This window comes from Canis lupus, chromosome 10, assembly GCF_003254725.2.
Source record: "Canis lupus dingo isolate Sandy chromosome 10, ASM325472v2, whole genome shotgun sequence".
NCBI classification, from domain to species: Eukaryota; Metazoa; Chordata; class Mammalia; order Carnivora; family Canidae; genus Canis; species Canis lupus.
Genome location: NC_064252.1, coordinates 12596681 through 12614449, shown reverse-complemented (window position 1 = coordinate 12614449; position 17769 = coordinate 12596681). Strand labels below are relative to the sequence as shown.

Here is a 17769-nt window from a genome sequence, read left to right as displayed (position 1 = left end):
CATCATAGATATGTCCCTTTTTAAAAATCATGAATCTTATCTACTTAATGAACCCAAGGAACATTAACTTCCTTAGCTCTCCCAGAAAAGCAACTAAGCCATTGAAAAGATATTTCCTAGTTTTGGTAGAAATTCACTGATATGTGCCATTTTGCTCATTCTGTGGCAGCTAATATTATTACCTACATCTTTCTTCCCAATACTTTCTTTCTTCTCTGTTAGTGCTTCTTAGTACCGGCCATTGGTGTGGCATAACCAGGGCTGGAGGATTGAAAAACCTTGCTTGGGAATCAGGAGGCCTAGGTTCTGGTCCTAGCTCTGTCATTAACTTAACATCTCGAAGCCTCCAGTTTCTAATCCATCCCCGGTAACTTACCCCCATTTATCCCTGTGCCCAGTAATTTACCCCAATGTATTTCTGCTGGAGTGAGGAAGGAGAAATAACAAGAAAGCTGAGAAGGTTAAGAAGGGCGCTGCACCCATTTCCCAGTGAGACGTAGTTGTATTAGTCAGATCAGACTGACTTATTTCCTGCTTACACTGACTATTCACCTAATATACACCATGGGGGGTCCTGATTAGACAGTTCTATTGGTTGATTCTTTCTTGAGCAGCAATTCAGGGATCCAGGCTCCTACCATCTGTGGCTCTTCCTTCCTCTAGGTCCTCAGAACTCTGTCAGTTTCTCCAGAGAGTCGAGGTCATGGGGTGGGGGAAGATGACCAAACCGGGAAGCAGACACATCACTCCTCCCCCCACATTCCATCAGTGGGAACACACTCAAGTGGCTACATTTCACTGCAGGGGAGGCTGGGAAATAGAGCCTTGCCGTGTGTCTAAGAGGAAGAGGAAATGGTTTGCTAACAACGAGTCAGGTTCTGCGGCACAAGTTAATTTTCATTTTAAAATATGTCAAGGGCTTTTGAACTTACTGTGATAGGCTAACATAGTTTGGTACCTGATACCACTTGAAATAAGTGCTTGAAATAAGTGCTTTAATCATAGCAGAGGTATCAGTATTTGACGCACGGTATATAACAGAAGCATGCAAAAACAAGACAAGAAAGTCCTTGAAGAGTGATCATAAGGTTTTGAGGAGAGGGCAAAATATAAATAAATATAAGCATGAGTTATTTGACTCAAACACATTAGGAGTGCAGACATTATCACAAGAAGAGGGGAAAATGGGATTTTACTACAGAAACACAACTAGAGACTTTGAAATATGCCTAGATTAGTAAATTTTATATACAGTAGATTGTAAAACATTCAGTAGCTAACGCCTTGATAATGATTACCATCTACTCAAATTGCTGAAATGTCGGTCAGTGCTGAAACAGTTGAAAGGTTTTGAAAGCCTTTCTTGTTCACACATATTTCCATGGAGTTGAAACATATAAGTAAACCCTCCCAGCCTAGAGAAGGTGGCAAGATATTTAAGGTTTATCAGATATGCTTAACAAATCTAATTCTAACCTGAGAACATGCTGGTTCTAGAGGAAAAACAAATTTTGTATCTGTTTTGTGGGAACATGAATTTATATTGTTGACAAAACATTTGATAATTGTATCTTTTCTAATAAAATGTTAGTTGCAAATATATCTAGGGGTTTTGAAAAACAAGCACAGTTCTTTGGAGAGCAATCAGGGGATTGCTCATCACAGGGGATGTACGGATTATTAAATGGAGAGAAGAAGAAAGAGAGGAAAAGGGAGAGGGAGGAAGAACAACATCAGCATATAAATATTAAAGGGACACCTGAGTGACTCAGTGGTTGAGCGTCTGCCTTTGGCTCAGGGCGTGACCCTAGGGTCTTGGGATCAAGTCCCACGTCGGGCTCCCTGCATGAAACCTGCTTCTCCCTCTGCCTGTGCCTCTGCCTCTCTCTCTGTGTTTCTCATGGATAAATAAAATAAAAAAAAAAAATATATATATATATATATATTAAAAGGTTCAAGTTTATGTCTAGGAAATGTTCCTATATTTGGAACAGCATTAGCAGAGCTGTTCAATATGGTGCTATTTATAATTTTTGATGATGGACAAGTGCCTGTAAGTGTAAATATTTTGAGGCTTAACTCACAGAGTCCAAGCATATTAGATTAGAAGGATTCTCCGAGGTCATCTAGCTGGATCCTGTCCATTGTACGTGATGCACTGATATTGACAATTACATGAAAATACTTCTATATACTTCTATATGACAATATATGAAAAGCTGAAGTAGTGAACCAATGATGAAAATGGGAGTGCAGTTCACATACACTACAGGATTTTATTCTGATATTTGCTAGGGCCAATACTATTTACTGTACACCTATTTCTGATACATGTATAACTACTCCTCAATAGCACAGTGATCAATTTGCATATTGCTTCAAGCCAGAAAGCTCCTTGAAGGCATCCGCATCTTTTCCATTTTTGTATATGTGGCAAATAGTAAGTCCTCCATAAATGTTTGTGGCAATAAACCTCAATTAAAACAAGCAAATGATAATGGCCACTATCACCACAGTAACTCTTTCTGCCCACAGTTGGGTCAATCTCCAAATTTGTTGTTTTCAAGATAGGCGTTTAGGTTTATTTCTTGCCACTAGAGGGCAGGAAATGCTTTATAAAGGGCAGATGCAACCCCTCTCAACACGTTTGTTATTAGACACCCTAGGAATAAATAACATCATCACAAGATCAAAGCTACCCCAAAGTCTAAAGCTCACTAGCAAAGGTATGGCATTCTCATCTTTCCCTTCAAATCTCTTCATTAATTGATGAGTTTGGTTCAAGCTGATTCATTTGGATTGTTATGTTTGTTCCTTTTCCTACAAAGGGAACCTCCTGCCACATGCACATAAAAATGCCTCCACTTAAAATACTTTGTAAACAGCAACACCATAAAAATGCAGTATTGGCATCCTTCTATTTATGAGACACCCAAAGACCTCCTTGCGTTTTTATTTGAGTTAGCCTTGCCGATCTAAGAACATTCAGCTTCCAGAAGCTAAAGTGAAATCCTTCCATATCTTTGACCTCTGAGGTCATCAGAGAAGATCTTCTGAGTCCACACTGTTTTTTTGTTTTGTTTTGTTTTGTTTTGTTTGCTGACTGCAGTAGATGATTCCAGATTTTTGACTATGCTTTCGTTTTAAACTTTATCCCCCTTTTGAAATCACAGTCCCTTCCAGCGTGAGTGGAGTGACGGTAAACAATTCTGGTCGGAATGACTACCTGAGCATTTCCTGGCTGCCGGCTCCTGGAGATGTGGATAACTATGTGGTGACACTCACTCATGGAAACAGAGTGGTTCAGTCCCTCGTTATTGCCAAGTCTGTCAGCGAATGTGCCTTCAGCTCCCTTACTCCGGGCCGCCTCTACAATGTGACCATAACTACAAGGAGCGGCAAGTATGAAAACCATTCCTTCAGCCAGGAGCGAACAGGTAAGGTTCTGAGGACAGCTAGGCTCTGGAAGGCTGGCCACATGGCTCAAGGCATCAGATCTGAAAAAATTCTGTAATGATAGGGTTAAAGGCTATTGAGATCACAGAATTGGGACAGTCTTCAAATTTTGACCCTAGGAACACCTTATGTGAGCAGATGTTTCCTTTAAAGTAAGATGAGCACTCCTTTCGTGGCTAGAATTCATATTATGTTCAAATATAGTACCAAGTGTGTCCTGTTCAGGAAATACTTTTTGGTTGCTAGACACGGGCTTTAAGAATGTTAACTTACTTAATTCTTGCAAATTCCTCATTGAGATGGTTGTCATGATTCCCACTTTGCAGAGCAGTAAGTCAAGGTTCAGAGAAGTTAACTAACTCGCTCTGCTGTGTAGCTCTAGGGCCTAGGAAGTTCTGTGTCCTAAAATCCTTCCTGAAATGTCTGATCAAAGTCCACTGTTCATTCTTTCTCACACAAGGTGAAAATGTTAACCTTTATTGTTCTGAGACCAGGAGCAAAATCTTAGCAAAGGCAATGAATGACAGGACTTTGATGTGCTGGAAAGAGCTAAATTTAGACAGCTACCATTTTCCCAATGTACTTAACACTTCAGGGGGTTACAACTGAGATTGCTGCTTAAGGTCAATGTTAATATTTTGTCAAGTCTTTCCTGCTGAGCTATGGGTTGATATTTGCATTTAAAAATGTCATGGTTTTTTTGACAAGGGAGTCAAGAATGCTCAGTGTAGGAAAGACCGTCTCTTCAATAAATGGCCTGAGATCATTGGATATGCACGTGTAAAAGAATGAAACTATACCACTCACAAAAATTAACTCAAAGTGAATTAAAGACTTAAATGTAACACCTAAAAATATGAAACTCCTAGGAGAAAACATAGGAAGAAGTCTTTTTTACGTGGGTCTTGGTGGTGATTTTTTGGATATGACATATAAAGTATAAGCAAAAAGTCAAAGACAAACAAGTGGAACTACATCAAACTAAGAAGATTCTGCACAGCAAAAGAAACCATCAATAAAGTGAAGAAACAACCTATGGAATGGAAAAAAAATATTTGCAGACCATCTAGCTGATAAGTTGTGGTTAATATCTAAAATGTAAAGAACTCATACAATTCAATAGCAAAAAAGTAAATAATCCTATTAAAAAATGGGTAAAGGACCTGAAGAGTCATTTCTCCAAAGAAGATATACAAAAGGCCAACATGTACATGAAGATGGTCAACATCACTAGTCATTAGGAAAATGCAAATTAAAGCCACAATGTGATATTTCCTCTTGCTTGTTAGAATGGGCATCATCAAAAGACAGAGATAACAAATGCTGGCATGGACGTGGAGAAAAGGCAACCCGTGTGAACTGTTGGGGGTGTAATTTGGTACAGCTACTACTATGGAAAACAGTATGAAAGATCCTCAAAAAATAAAAACTATCACATGATCCAACCATTCCTCTTCTGGGAATATATCCAAAGGAAACAAAATCAGTAGCTCAAAATGATATCTGCACCTTTGTGTTCATAGAAGAATTATTTACAGTAGACAAGACATGGAAACAATCTAAGTGTCCATCAGTGGATGAATGGATAAAGAAGTTGTGGTATATCTATGCAATGAAATACTATTTAGCCATAAAAATGAGGAAATCCTACCATTTGCAACAACATGGATGGATCATGAAGGCATTATGCTAAGTGAAATAAGTCAGAGAGAGAAAGGCAAATACTCTATGACCTGACTTATATGTAGAATCTAAAACTAAAGCAGAAAGAAACTCATAGATGGAGCACTTTGGTGGCTCAGTAGTTGAGCATCTGCCTTTGGCTCAGGTTGTGATCCCGGGGTCCTGGGATCAAGTCCCACATTGGGCTCCCTGCAGGGAGCCTGCTTCTCCGTCTGCCTGTGTCTCTGCCTCTCTCTGTGTCTCTCATGTATAAATAAATAAAATCTTAAAAAGAAAGAAAAAAGAAAGAAAGAAAGAAGAAAGAAAGAAAGAAAGAAAGAAAGAAAGAAAGAAAGAAAGAAAGAAAGAAAGAAAGAAACTCATAGAAAAAGGCAGAGGCAGAGGATGGAGGGAAAAGGAATTGGAGAAAGATGATCAACAGGTACAAACTTCCAGTTATAAGATAAGTAAGTGCTAGGGATGTAAGGTTCCCCATGATGACTATGGCTAATACTGCTATGTGATATATAGGAATGTTGTTAAGAGATTAAATCATAAGAGTTATCATCATAATAAGAAAAATTTTCTTTTTTCTTCTTTCTTTTTATTGTATCTCTATGAGCTGATGGATCTCAGCTGAACCAACTGTGACAATCATTTCATAATATATGTAAATGAAACCATTATGCTGTATGCCTTAAATTTATACAGTGATATATGTCAATTACTTCTCGATAAAACTGGAAAAATAATGACGAAAAAGAAATACTATAAAAAATGAATTTGTCAAATTTCCAAGACCAAAGTGAATGCACGCTCACCTATGTTGAAAATTTCAAAATCACTTTTGACACATGTTATCCTTTGCTAGGATCTGCTAATTACCCCTACCACAAAATTTTCTACTGCCATGTCTTAATTTTGCTTTTCTTGCCGATAACCTGAACATGGTTCTTATTACTTAAATTTATAATGGGTCTCCTACACCTCTCCTCTGTCCACTTACCTCCATCATGCTTAGTATTAACAGCTATCCTATGTGTCCCTCTAAGTTCCCATTCACCCTTTCTAGGAGACATTTAGTATTCGTTGCAGTTGTTTATATCTCTCCCTCTGTGATTGCCTCCATGTCCGGAACCATATATTTTTTGTGTTTCTCTCAATACCTGGCCCATATACCCATAGTTTTACTGTTGTTGCTGAGTGCAAGAATTAGCCAGTCATCTTCTGGACTCAAAAAGACCTTACAAAAATCTAAAACTATGAAATACATTTTATTTTTTCCACCAGGATCACGGCAACTGACATCATCCTATTACTTAGCACCAGGTCTGAAATCTAAAAGGCATTCAACAAATGTTTAATGAATAATCAGAAATCACCTAAATCAGCAGCTTTAAGCTAGTGCTCCATGGGTAGATCTTAGGAATGTTAGGAATGTTATAACCCCTAAAACTGTTCGTGAAGTTGTTGCAGATAGGAAAAGTATGTGTGTTTCCGAGGGGAGTGAGTGTGTGGCTCTTACCAAATGCTCAAACTTTCCATGACCTCAAAAAGGTTAAGAACCACTGATTTACATTGCTACAGCATCCTAACATTGAAAGTGTCTGTAGATTGATCTAATCTCATCTCATTAGAAGATAAAATCCCAGAGAGAAACTTCGCTTTTCCAAGGTCACATGGCTGACCAGTAATCAACCTCAACCTAGTTCCAGCACTACTTCCATTACATCATGCTATCCTTGAAAGCATTGGTCAGGGATATAAAGAGCTATTCCCTACTCTCATATAATTTAAAAATTAATTTTACTGATAATCACAATAATGCCTGAGATCTGAAAAGTAGATTTCCACTTATGAAGCAGCCTTATGTCACTGTCTTATGTTGACCAACTTGGAGCCTAAAAATCACCAGAATCAAAGGATATGTCATCCAACTACTAACCCCTTGCTTCCCCTCCGTGTCAACTCATGAATGTTTCCTATCCATCTGACCTTCATATTGCAAGCCTTTTGCTAAGATTGGTTTTAGTTGCAAGAAAAACAACCCTTTATTCAAAGCACCCTCTTGACTCTTTACCAGCATGAACCTGGATGTGACGCGTGACTAATCAAGGCAATCCATTTGCCCCCAATAAATCATTCTAACTCTAGAGTCGTGTCTGAGATGCTGTCTTGTTGATTTTGGCTAATGGTGTCGAAGCCCTTTCCCTTTTCTAATGCATTTTGGGTGAAAATATTGATCTTTCTAATTCTGTATCACATCAACTCATTGTGCATCAAGGCAGGTCTCATAAATTACCTCCGATTCTACTTGGAGAGCCCCTTATTGACTTAGCATGGTATGGAGCTTGGTTTTGCTTCCTGTAGTAGTGGCTTTGTCTTCAATAAATTGCCTGGGTCATCGACTTTTCTTACTTAGCCCATGCATAGAAACTTCAGAATTTCTTTTCCTGTACTCTGTGATGAATAAATTCTAGCCACACTGTAATTGGTTCAGGTAAATATCTTGAAGAAAGCACACCTGTCCTGGCTTCGTGTCCACAGTGAGGTCTATTCTAATACAAAAACTAACCAGTACCCACACCACCAACAAAAGATGATAAAATGCAACTTGTAGATGTGAGGAGCATCGTGGCAAATATAGCTTAGATGCCAAAATATTGAAATTTCTGTATCATTTCATGCTTTGAGGTAAAGTGGAAGAGAAGCCTTGGACACCGGCTTTGTCCAGTTGGTTGATCAATTGATAGATTGGTTGAGAGAAAAACCACAGGCACACAGTGTTTATTTGTTTGTATATTTATTTATCGGGGAAACCTCAGATGCACAAAATTGGATTAATCATAATTCTTGTTTCAAGAAAACATGTTTTGTCACTTCTATTTATTTTTTGGCTTCCAATTTAATTTAGGCATTTAACTAATCATTTTTAATAATTTCATCTGCACCTGAGAAACCACTACCCAAAATAAAAGCTAGAACCTTGACAATAATCTGTATCAAATCATGTGGTTCCTACTTCACTGATTAATCTCCAGGTAGCCATCATCCTGACTCCTATTTTCATCTCTTTTCTTGCCTTTCATCTTGCATAGTTTTCTTATTTATGTAGTCCTAAAATAACAGGTTTAAAAATTTTTTAGCTATTCTAACATTTTTAAAAGGTTATTTTATGTAGTATGTAATCTCTTGAGACTTAGTTTTTCAATTGATATTGATAAGATTTACTTATATTTTGTGTTTTAGCTTTAAAGGCAAAAGATCCACATTTTTGCATTTTGAGTTCAAAAGAAAGTAATTCTGACTGCTATATAATCTCACTGTGTACATATACCAGTCCATTCACCTACTCTTCTTGCATGATTGGACATCCTGTCTCGTACTCAGTCTTTTTTTTTTTTTTTAAGATTTTATTTATTCATTCATGAGAGGAAGAGAGAGAGAGAGAGGCAGAGACATAGGCAGAGGAAGAAGCAGGCTCCATGCAGGGAGCCGGATGTGGGACTCGATCCCAGGACTCCGGGATAAGGTCCTGGGCTGAAGGCAGGCGCTAAACCGCTAAGCCACCCAGGGATCCCCCTCTCGTACTCAGGCTTATCGGGTGTTTAAATTTTGGCCAACCGTATGGATATAAAATGGTATTTTGCCGTGGTCTTGACTGGCATTTCCCTGATCACCAATGATGTTAGGCATCTCTTTGTGTATTAATTATGTGTTTCCTCTTCTTCCATTTTTCTTTTGGATTGTTTATACTCTTCCTGGTAACTTTTTATCACATCTTGAGTCACTAAGGTGTGTTAGAATTATTAATATCATCGCCATCATTCATATTAATCATCAGTTATCATATTTAATGTTCCATTTTGTACATGACATTTTGTGTAGGCAAGAAACAAGATTAGAATTAGTTCATCAGATTCTGTAAAAAGAGCCATTTAATTGTTCCAAGTAGTGTAACAATCCTTCCCCTCCAGAAACGTGTGATCTAAAGGTCTCAAACTTCTCTTTCCAGCACCCACAGAAAGAAATCTACTCACTTAGCTTTCCTGTCCCAGGTGGTCATCTGTGATCAATTACTCCCTTACATTCACTAAATCTTCAGCTGTTCTCTGTTCTCTTTTTCAGTGCCTGACAAGGTCCAGGGAGTCAGTATTAGCAACTCAGCCAGGAGTGACTATTTAAAGGTCTCCTGGGTGCACGCTAGTGGAGACTTTGATCACTATGAAGTCACCATTAAAAACAAAAACAACTTCATTCAAACCAAAAGCGTTCCCAAGGCTGAGAACGAGTGCGTATTTGTTAAGCTAGTCCCTGGACGGTTGTACAGTGTCACTGTTAGTACAAGAAGTGGACCATATGAAGCCAGCGAACAAGGGAATGGCAGAACAAGTAAGTGGAAAGGAAGACTGTTAAACCTGATGGGTGATTGGGACTCGAAGGCCATCGAGTAAATAAAAGATCTGAACCTTGAATTCTCTCTGCTTACTGATCAGTAAATTACATTCCCAGTCTCACTGGGAACATCATTCAGTCAAGCCACGGCCTCTAATTCCAGAATATTTATTGGTAGATAAAAGCAAGCATAGTCAGGGAGCAAGAAGGCCAAATGTCCCATTTTTCTTCCCTGTCCCACCGCATCGTGGCATTTAAAGTTCTAAGCATCTTGTTTTATCTTATGATTGAGGTCATAATCCACTTGATAATTATATCCTACCAGCGCTTAGCATATAAGATTCATTACAACTTTTTACAATTTTACAATTGTAAAATTACAATTTTAAGAGTTGCTTCCAATTTTTCTTATTTAATTCTTATGCATGAAGTGGCTCAAGTGGTTTCTTTGGGGAAGAGAGATATTTGCCAGTTCCTTGAATGTAACGCATCCATTATTGTGTAGGTAAACTTTGAACCGTCACTTTCCTGAAGGGCCTTCTCATATTCCTCCCTAGTCCCAGAGCCCGTTAGGGATCTAACACTGCGGAATAGGAGCACCGAAGACCTTCTGGTGACTTGGTCCCGAGCTGATGGGGATGTAGACCAATATGAGATCCAACTGCTCTTCAACGATATGAAAGTTTTCCCTCCTTTTCACCTCGTAAATACTGCAACCGAGTATCGCTTCACCTCCCTGACCCCGGGGCGCCAGTATAAAATCCTTGTCTTGACCATCAGTGGAGAAGTACAGCAGTCAGCCTTCATTGAAGGCTTCACAGGTAATTTGAAATGTGGCTCTTGAACTTGAGTAGGTGCAGTGGTGTGTTCAGCATGCTGGGTAGCCAGGAGTTTTGGTTGAGGATTTTAGGGCAAAGGGGAGATGGCAAGAAGCGAGGTTATCTTGATGATAACAATGATGTTGTCCACGCTGGACAACAAAAGTACGACGTAGGGTGAGTAAAAAAGGCTTTCAGAGAAATAGCATTGGACTGATGTGAATAGCTTGTAAGGCATAAAGATCAGATAAAAATAACTCTGTTGGTTGGGTTTCCTTTGAAGTGTTGTTATGATCGTTAACATTTATCGACAGTTTACTGTGAACCAGACCCACAGCAGAGCACTTTATGTGTACGTTTTGTTCAATCCTCACAACTCTGTGGGCTGGTTACTATCACTATAATTGCCATTTTTCTGATGAAGAAACGGAAACTTACTGAGATGAGTAATTTGCCTATAGTTGCACAGCTAGTATAAATGAGAAAACCAAGACTTGGAGCAAGGCAATCTGCCCCTCGCTCTATACTGACATTCTTCATTTCTCCTCACTGGCTTCAATGTCCCTCTAGATTTCCCCTATTAAATTCAGTTCAGGCAGGAAAGTCCGAAGGAAACGGTATCAATATACCACGTGAATTCTTTTAGGACGTGCCAAAATACAAGAAGCATGACAATGTTGGTTGAAAATTCCCCTAATTCATTCTTTAAGTGATGACTTTTAAATTTATTTTCCTTTTTAGTTCCAAGCGCTGTCAAAAACATTCACATTTCTCCCAACGGGGCAACGGACAGCCTGACAGTCTACTGGACTCCTGGTGGTGGTGATGTTGATTCCTACACTGTGTCAGCCTTCAGGCAAAATCAAAAGGTTGAGTCTCAGACCATCTCGAAGCACGTCTCTGAGTACACATTCCAGCGGCTGGAGGCTGGGGAATTGTACCAGATTGTGATCGCCTCGGTCAGCGGGTCCCTCAAGAACCAGATAGACGCAGTGGGGCGGACAGGTGAGTGCCCACCTGGAGAAGAGCCAAATTGTTCTCCATAACGGGATGACACATGGGCTGGCTTAGCTACTCGCAGTCAAAAATATCTAAATTCAAAGCCATAATTCGATGTGGTTTCAAGAGCCCTTCTCCTATTTTCTTTTTGCATTTTTCTTTATTAACAGAGATCTTCAAAACAAAAGAAAGGTAATGAGGAGCCAAATCATTTGAACAAATTTTCACGCTTGCTAAAGGATATAAAAACTTTCGTATACATCTCCATTTACAGTAACTCTTTACATGTAAATATTTACTATCTTCTGTAAAATTTACCCCTTTCTCAAATTTTTTTAAATGAACACCTATGCCGTTTACTTCATTTGTTATAAGAACAAGTAACAAATGAAGAAATGATGTGTCCATTTATGTTAACATTACCAATAATATATTACTTTTAAAACACAAATGAGCTAAAAGCACCTGCTATCTGGCAGACATTTACAATGATCTCTATTCGGGATGCCTGGGTGGCTCAGCGGTTGAGTGCCTGCCTTCAGCCCAGGGCGTGATCCTGGAATCCCGGATCGAGTCCCACATCGGGCTCCCTGCATGGAGCCTGTTTCTCTCTCTCTGCCTATGTCTCTGCCTCTCTCTCTCTCTCTCTCTCTGTGTGTCTCTCATGAATAAATAAATAAAATCTTTAAAAAATAAAAATAAAAAAATAAAATGATCTCTATTCATCTTTCGGTGGACACCGAGGCTCCTTCCACAGTGTGGCTACTGTGGACATTACTGCTATAAACATTGGGGTGCAGGTGTCCCGGCGTTTCATTGCATCTGTATCTTTGGGGTAAATCCCCAGCAGTGCAATTGCTAGGTCATAGGGCAGGTCTATTTTTAACTCTTTGAGGAACCTCCACACAGTTTTCCAGAGTGGCTGCACCAGTTCACATTCCCACCAACAGTGTAAGAGGGTTCCCTTTTCTCCACATCCTCTCCAACATTTGTGGTTTCCTGCCTTGCTAATGTTCCCCATTCTCACTGGTGTGAGGTGGGATCTCATTGTGGTTTTGATTTGTATTTCCCTGATGGCAAGTGATGCAGAGCATTTCCTCATGTGCGAGTTGGCCATGTCTATGTCTTCCTTTGTGAGATTTCTGTTCATGTCTTTTGCCCATTTCATGATTGGATTATTTGTTTCTTTGGTGTTGAGTTTAATAAGTTCTTTATAGATCTTGGAAACTAGCCCTTTATCTGATACGTCATTTGCGAATATCTTCTCCCATTCTGTAGGTTGTCTTTGAGTTTTGTTGACTGTATCTTTTGCTGTGCAAAAGCTTCTTATCTTGATGAAGTCCCAATAGTTCATTTTTGCTTTTGTTTCTCTTGCCTTCGTGGATGTATTTTGCAAGAAGTTACTGTGGCCAAGTTCAAAAAGGGTGTTGCCTGTGTTCTCCTCCAGGATTTTGATGGAATCTTGTCTCACATTTAGATCTTTCATCCATTTTGAGTTTATCTTTGTGTACGGTGCAAGAGAGTGGTCTAGTTTCATTCTTCTGCATGTGGATGTCCAATTTTCCCAGCACCATTTATTGAAGAGACTGTCTTTTTTCCAGTGGATAGATAGTCTTTCCTCCTTTGTCGAATATTAGTTGACCATAAAGTTGAGGGTCCACTTCTGTATTCTCTATTCTGTTCCATTGATCTATGTGTCTGTTTTTGTGCCAGTACCACACTGTCTTGATGACTACAGCTTTGTAGTACAACCTGAAATCTGGCATTGTGATGCCCCCAGCTATGGTTTTCTTTTTTACATCTAGTCCATCTTACAGAGGAGGAAAGTGAGGCTCAGAAGGCTTATAAAACTTCATCAAGGATACATGTAATAAGACCAAGAGTGATAACTCAAAACTAGGTCTGTCTGGCTCCAAACCTTATGCCTTCTCTACTGCGATACAAACTTGTAAGATGACTTCCATTCCCACAACCACTCATTTAGTTGTGCGGCCTGGGCTTCTGGACTGTGCCCTACTGTGTCTTGATTTCATATATGTGTCTCTTCAACCACATGTCAAGCACTGTGTTAGAAAATGGGAATTCAGTAGCAAGATAGAGCCCCCAACCTCAAGAAGCTTATCATCTAGTGAAAGTGACAGAGAAATGAAAAGGCATTTACAACATGATGACTTCTAAAATAAAAGCAATAGTGGGGCATGTCAGGAGCAAACATGAAGGAAGAGTCGGGGAAGGCTTCCAGGAAAAAGTAACATTTAAATAGACATTAAGAAGTCATACTGGTGTAAAAAAAAAAAAAAAAAAAAAGTCATACTGGTGCCCCGTATGTTGACTTGGTTCCAGCAGAAAAAAACAAAGGCCTGGAAGTGAGAGAAAGCCTGGCACATTTGAGGACCTACCTACTACAGCGTATGTTAGAATAAAGATGAGCCATATGGCTAAGTAAGTAGATGGACCGAGTCATGAAAGGCTTCCTATGCCTTGGAAGGTGTTTAGAATTATGGAGAGCCATTGAAGGGCCATCTGCATGGCGCTGTTATGAGAATATGCCAGATACAGTGTGGGAGGTGAGGAAGCAAGGGCACTGGTCAGTCATGTTGTGGGGGATGCCATTGTCCTAGGGCAGTGGTAGTGGACAGAGAAGGGAGAGAAGTGGATACACCAAAGGGATATAAGTTTTAGGACATAGATATTACAAGACCCATGTTGGATCACATGTGGAAGAGTAAGAGTGACAACCCACATTTCTGACTTGTACCAAGTGAAGCGAAGGACAATGAGGAGGTTATGGGGAGCAAGCTAAGGAGTCCAATTTGGACCTCTTGAGAATTGGATGGAACATGCAGGGAGAGATGTCATTTGCAAAAATAGAAGAGAGATCTGAACTGCAAGTTTAAATTTGGGAGTCGTCACCATATGGGTAACAATTCAAACCATGGGAGTGGATGAGATGTAAGATTATGTAGAATGAGAAAAAAAATGAGCCTAGGACAGAAAATATTATGAAAAATAATACTATTTTGCCTTTCACATCGAGAACCATAGTAAAGAAAAATTATTATACACTACTACTTAGGTCAAGGCTGAAAGGTTTGACTCGAGGTAATCTTGGGAATGAAAGTCTAAACATAATTCCGCCATTTATACTATATTCACTGAATGTAAATTTGTTCAGCATCTTCCACTTTCTAGATACATAAATATGAATCACTTTGCATATTTATCAGTGTCACTTTCGCTAATTTTTCTACTTGTTTGACTTCAAGATCCTGTCTAAATTCAGAGGAAATAATGGAGACTCAAAGCAGGTATACAGATAATTCGGCCCAAGAAATGCTTCCTCCTAAGGGCACATGGAAAGTGTCCACACAACACGAGTGAAGCGGTGCTATCGTCTTCTCCCTGCAGTCGATTTAAAGTTTTTCTCAACTGGTTTCTCAGTTGGTTTACCCTAAGTGAGGGAACCTGACAGCCCTCGCCTCTCTTCTCCCTTTGCAGTCCCAGCATCTGTCCAAGGAATCATTGCAGACAATGCATACAGCAGTCATTCCTTAACAGTGAGTTGGCAAAAAGCCGTTGGTGTGGCGGAGAGGTATGAGATCCTGCTTCTAAATGACAACGGGATCCTTCTGAGTAACACATCAGAGCCAGCCACCACCAAGCAGCACAAATTTGAAGACCTAACACCAGGAAAGAAATACAAGATACAGATCCTAACCGTCAGCGGAGGGCTCCTCAGCAAGGAAGCCCAAACTGAAGGCCGAACAGGTAATGTGTACAGCTTGTTGTCTCGCCCCAGATCCCTCCCTGGGTGCTGCTCCTTCAGAGTCGCAGGGTCAGAGGGCTGAGGCCACACGGGGAGATGATATCTATTTCTTGACACAATGGGGACATTCACGGTGAATTATCACTTTCCCATCAATCAGCCTCATCACGCGGGCTTCACCTACCCCACTCCAAGTTAGATAGATTCCTAAAACCTACTGCCGCTGTGATGAATTACCACCAATTCAGTGGCTTAAAACAACACCAGTATATTATCATAGTTCTGGAGGTCAGCATCTGGAAGTGGGTCCTTGGGGGCTAACGTCAAGGCCCCGGGTATCGGCAGGGCTGTATTTCTCCTAGAGACTTTAGGGGGAGATCCTCTCCTTGCCCTTTTCAGCTACCAGAAGCCACTCACATTCCTTGCCTCATGTCCCCCTTCCAGCAATGGCATTGCTGTCCAACCTCTGTGTATGTCACCATATCTCTTTCTCGACTCTTCTGCCTCCCTCTTCCATCTTTTCAGGAGTCTCGTGATTACATTGGTCACCACCCGGACAATCCAGCATAAGCTCCCTGCCTCGAGATGCTTAACTTAATCACATCTATAAGGTCCCCTTTGCCACATAAGGTAACATATTCCCAGGTTCTGGGGACTAGGACGTGGACATCCGTGGGGGTCATTCTTCAGACCACAACCCTGGTCTAATGGATTACTTACTCACTAAGGAGCTAGGTCTGAAGAGGGGTGGGTGATGCTGACAGGGACATAAAGATGAACGAGGCATGCCCTGTCCTGAAGAGCTGGCTGAATGGTGGGGGAGACAGACACATAGACAAAGGATGATAGTACGTGGTGACAAGGATCGTGTAGAAGAAAGAATGTCCAACATCCAGAGGAGCATGGGGGTTGGGTCGAATGGGGAGGTCTTCATAAAACTGGCATTTCAGTACTATCATGAAGGATGAGACAATCCTGCCTATGGAGAGAAGATAGAAGGGCACACTGTGCAGACAGACCAGACAATCCTACGTCAAGATAGGGAGGTGTGAGAAGGACTAGCAAGGAGCCGTGGATGGAGGAAATATGGGTGGCACAATGGGGATTGGGGCCAGATTAGAGAGTGCCTGGCCTGTCTTCCTCAGGAGTTTATTTTTCAACTTGTAAGAAGTGAGGAGACCCTACAGGGTTTTATGCCAGAGAGTGAGTGTTGTGTAATAACAATTTGTGCCTTAAAGAAGGTAAATCAGATGGCAATGGCAGATACAGTGAATGGAGAAGAGACTCATTCATTCATTCGTCACTGAGCACCTACGATGTGCCAGGCACCTTTCTAAATGCACAGAAGTGTATAAAGCAAACCCTGATGGTCATGAAACTCATACTCTAGGAGGGTAGAAAGGCAACAAACAAAATAAGCAAAAAATGTAGTTGGTTAGGTGGTGGTGAACGCCAAAGAGAAAATTAAATCAGGAAAGGGGATGGCAAGTGTTAGAGGCTTACAATTGTAGATAGTACAGTCCTTGGAGGTTTTGTCGAGAAGGTGATATTTGAGTAAATGTCTGAAAGAAGGGAGACAAAGGATTATGCAGGTATTTGGCAGAAGAGTATCCCTACGCAGAGCCAACGGCAAGGCAGAGACTCTGAAGCAGAGTGTGTCTGGCCTGTTGGACCGGTCAAGAGGCCAGGATAGCTGGAGCACAGTGAGTGAGAACAAGGTGGAGGGATGTGGTCAGAAAGGTACTTGGGGCCATAGATGATTGCAGTTATAGGAATGACAAGAAATATTTCCTCATTAGGTAAGCTGGCACTTGGGGGTCTGAGTAGAGTACAGAAGGAAGAACGGAAGATTCCAGAATTGCTACCTGGGGGTATCTGGTAGAGGATGATGCCATTAATCAAGATAAAAGAAGCCAGAGGAGGGGAAATGGACAGGGTTCAGTTCTTGCCTGAGTTTAAGATGTCTGAATGATTTGCCATAAGAGATGATCATAGGTAACTGAAAATGTGGCCCAAGCTCAGAAAAGTGAGCCGAAGATAAGTATTTGGACCAAAATTCTAGTTAAATCCATGTCTTCGTCTAAGGCTGCTCTAACAAAAATACCATAAACTGGGTGGCTTGAACAACAAGCCTGTATTTCTCACCATTCTGTAGGATGGAAGTCCAAGATCAAGGCACCAGCAGATTCAGGGTCTGGTGAGGGCCCATTTTCTGGTTCATAGATGGTGTCCTCTTGCTATGTCTCACATGATAGAAGGACAAAGAGAGAGCTCTCTGGGGTCTGTTTTATAAGGGAACTGCTCCCATTCGTGAGGGCTCCACCCTCATGACCCTGATCACCTCCCAATGGCCACATTCCCTAATACTGTCACCTCAGGGGTTGGGTTTCAACATATGAGTTTGGGGGTGGAGGGGACATAAGCATTCAGACCGTAGCAATCCATAAATTGGACGAGAGGGGTTGCTCAGCTAGCGTTATGGAGTATGAGGGGAACAAAGGTTGGCATGATGGGAAATACCAACTTTTAAGGACCTGGTGCAAGGAGAGGGAGAGGGCAAAAGAGGAAGTGTTTGGCATGGAGGGAGGAGAACCCAGGAGAGACCAAGGCAGGTGTCCTGTCCTGTTTCCACTGGTACCCCACGACTTCTGTGGAATCGGGCAGCACCAGTGC

The 17769-nt window shown here is 40.8% G+C and overlaps 1 protein-coding gene across 1 annotated transcript in view; it reads left to right on the top strand.

The window, feature by feature from the left end:
* PTPRB (protein tyrosine phosphatase receptor type B) overlaps nt 1-17769 on the top strand; it is a 116491-nt gene that overhangs the window by 56380 nt on the left and 42342 nt on the right. Inside the window, 5 exon segments of the mRNA XM_025476597.3 lie at nt 3174-3437; nt 9247-9510; nt 10071-10334; nt 11073-11336; nt 14829-15098. Coding sequence (XP_025332382.3) covers nt 3174-3437; nt 9247-9510; nt 10071-10334; nt 11073-11336; nt 14829-15098 — 1326 coding nt within the window.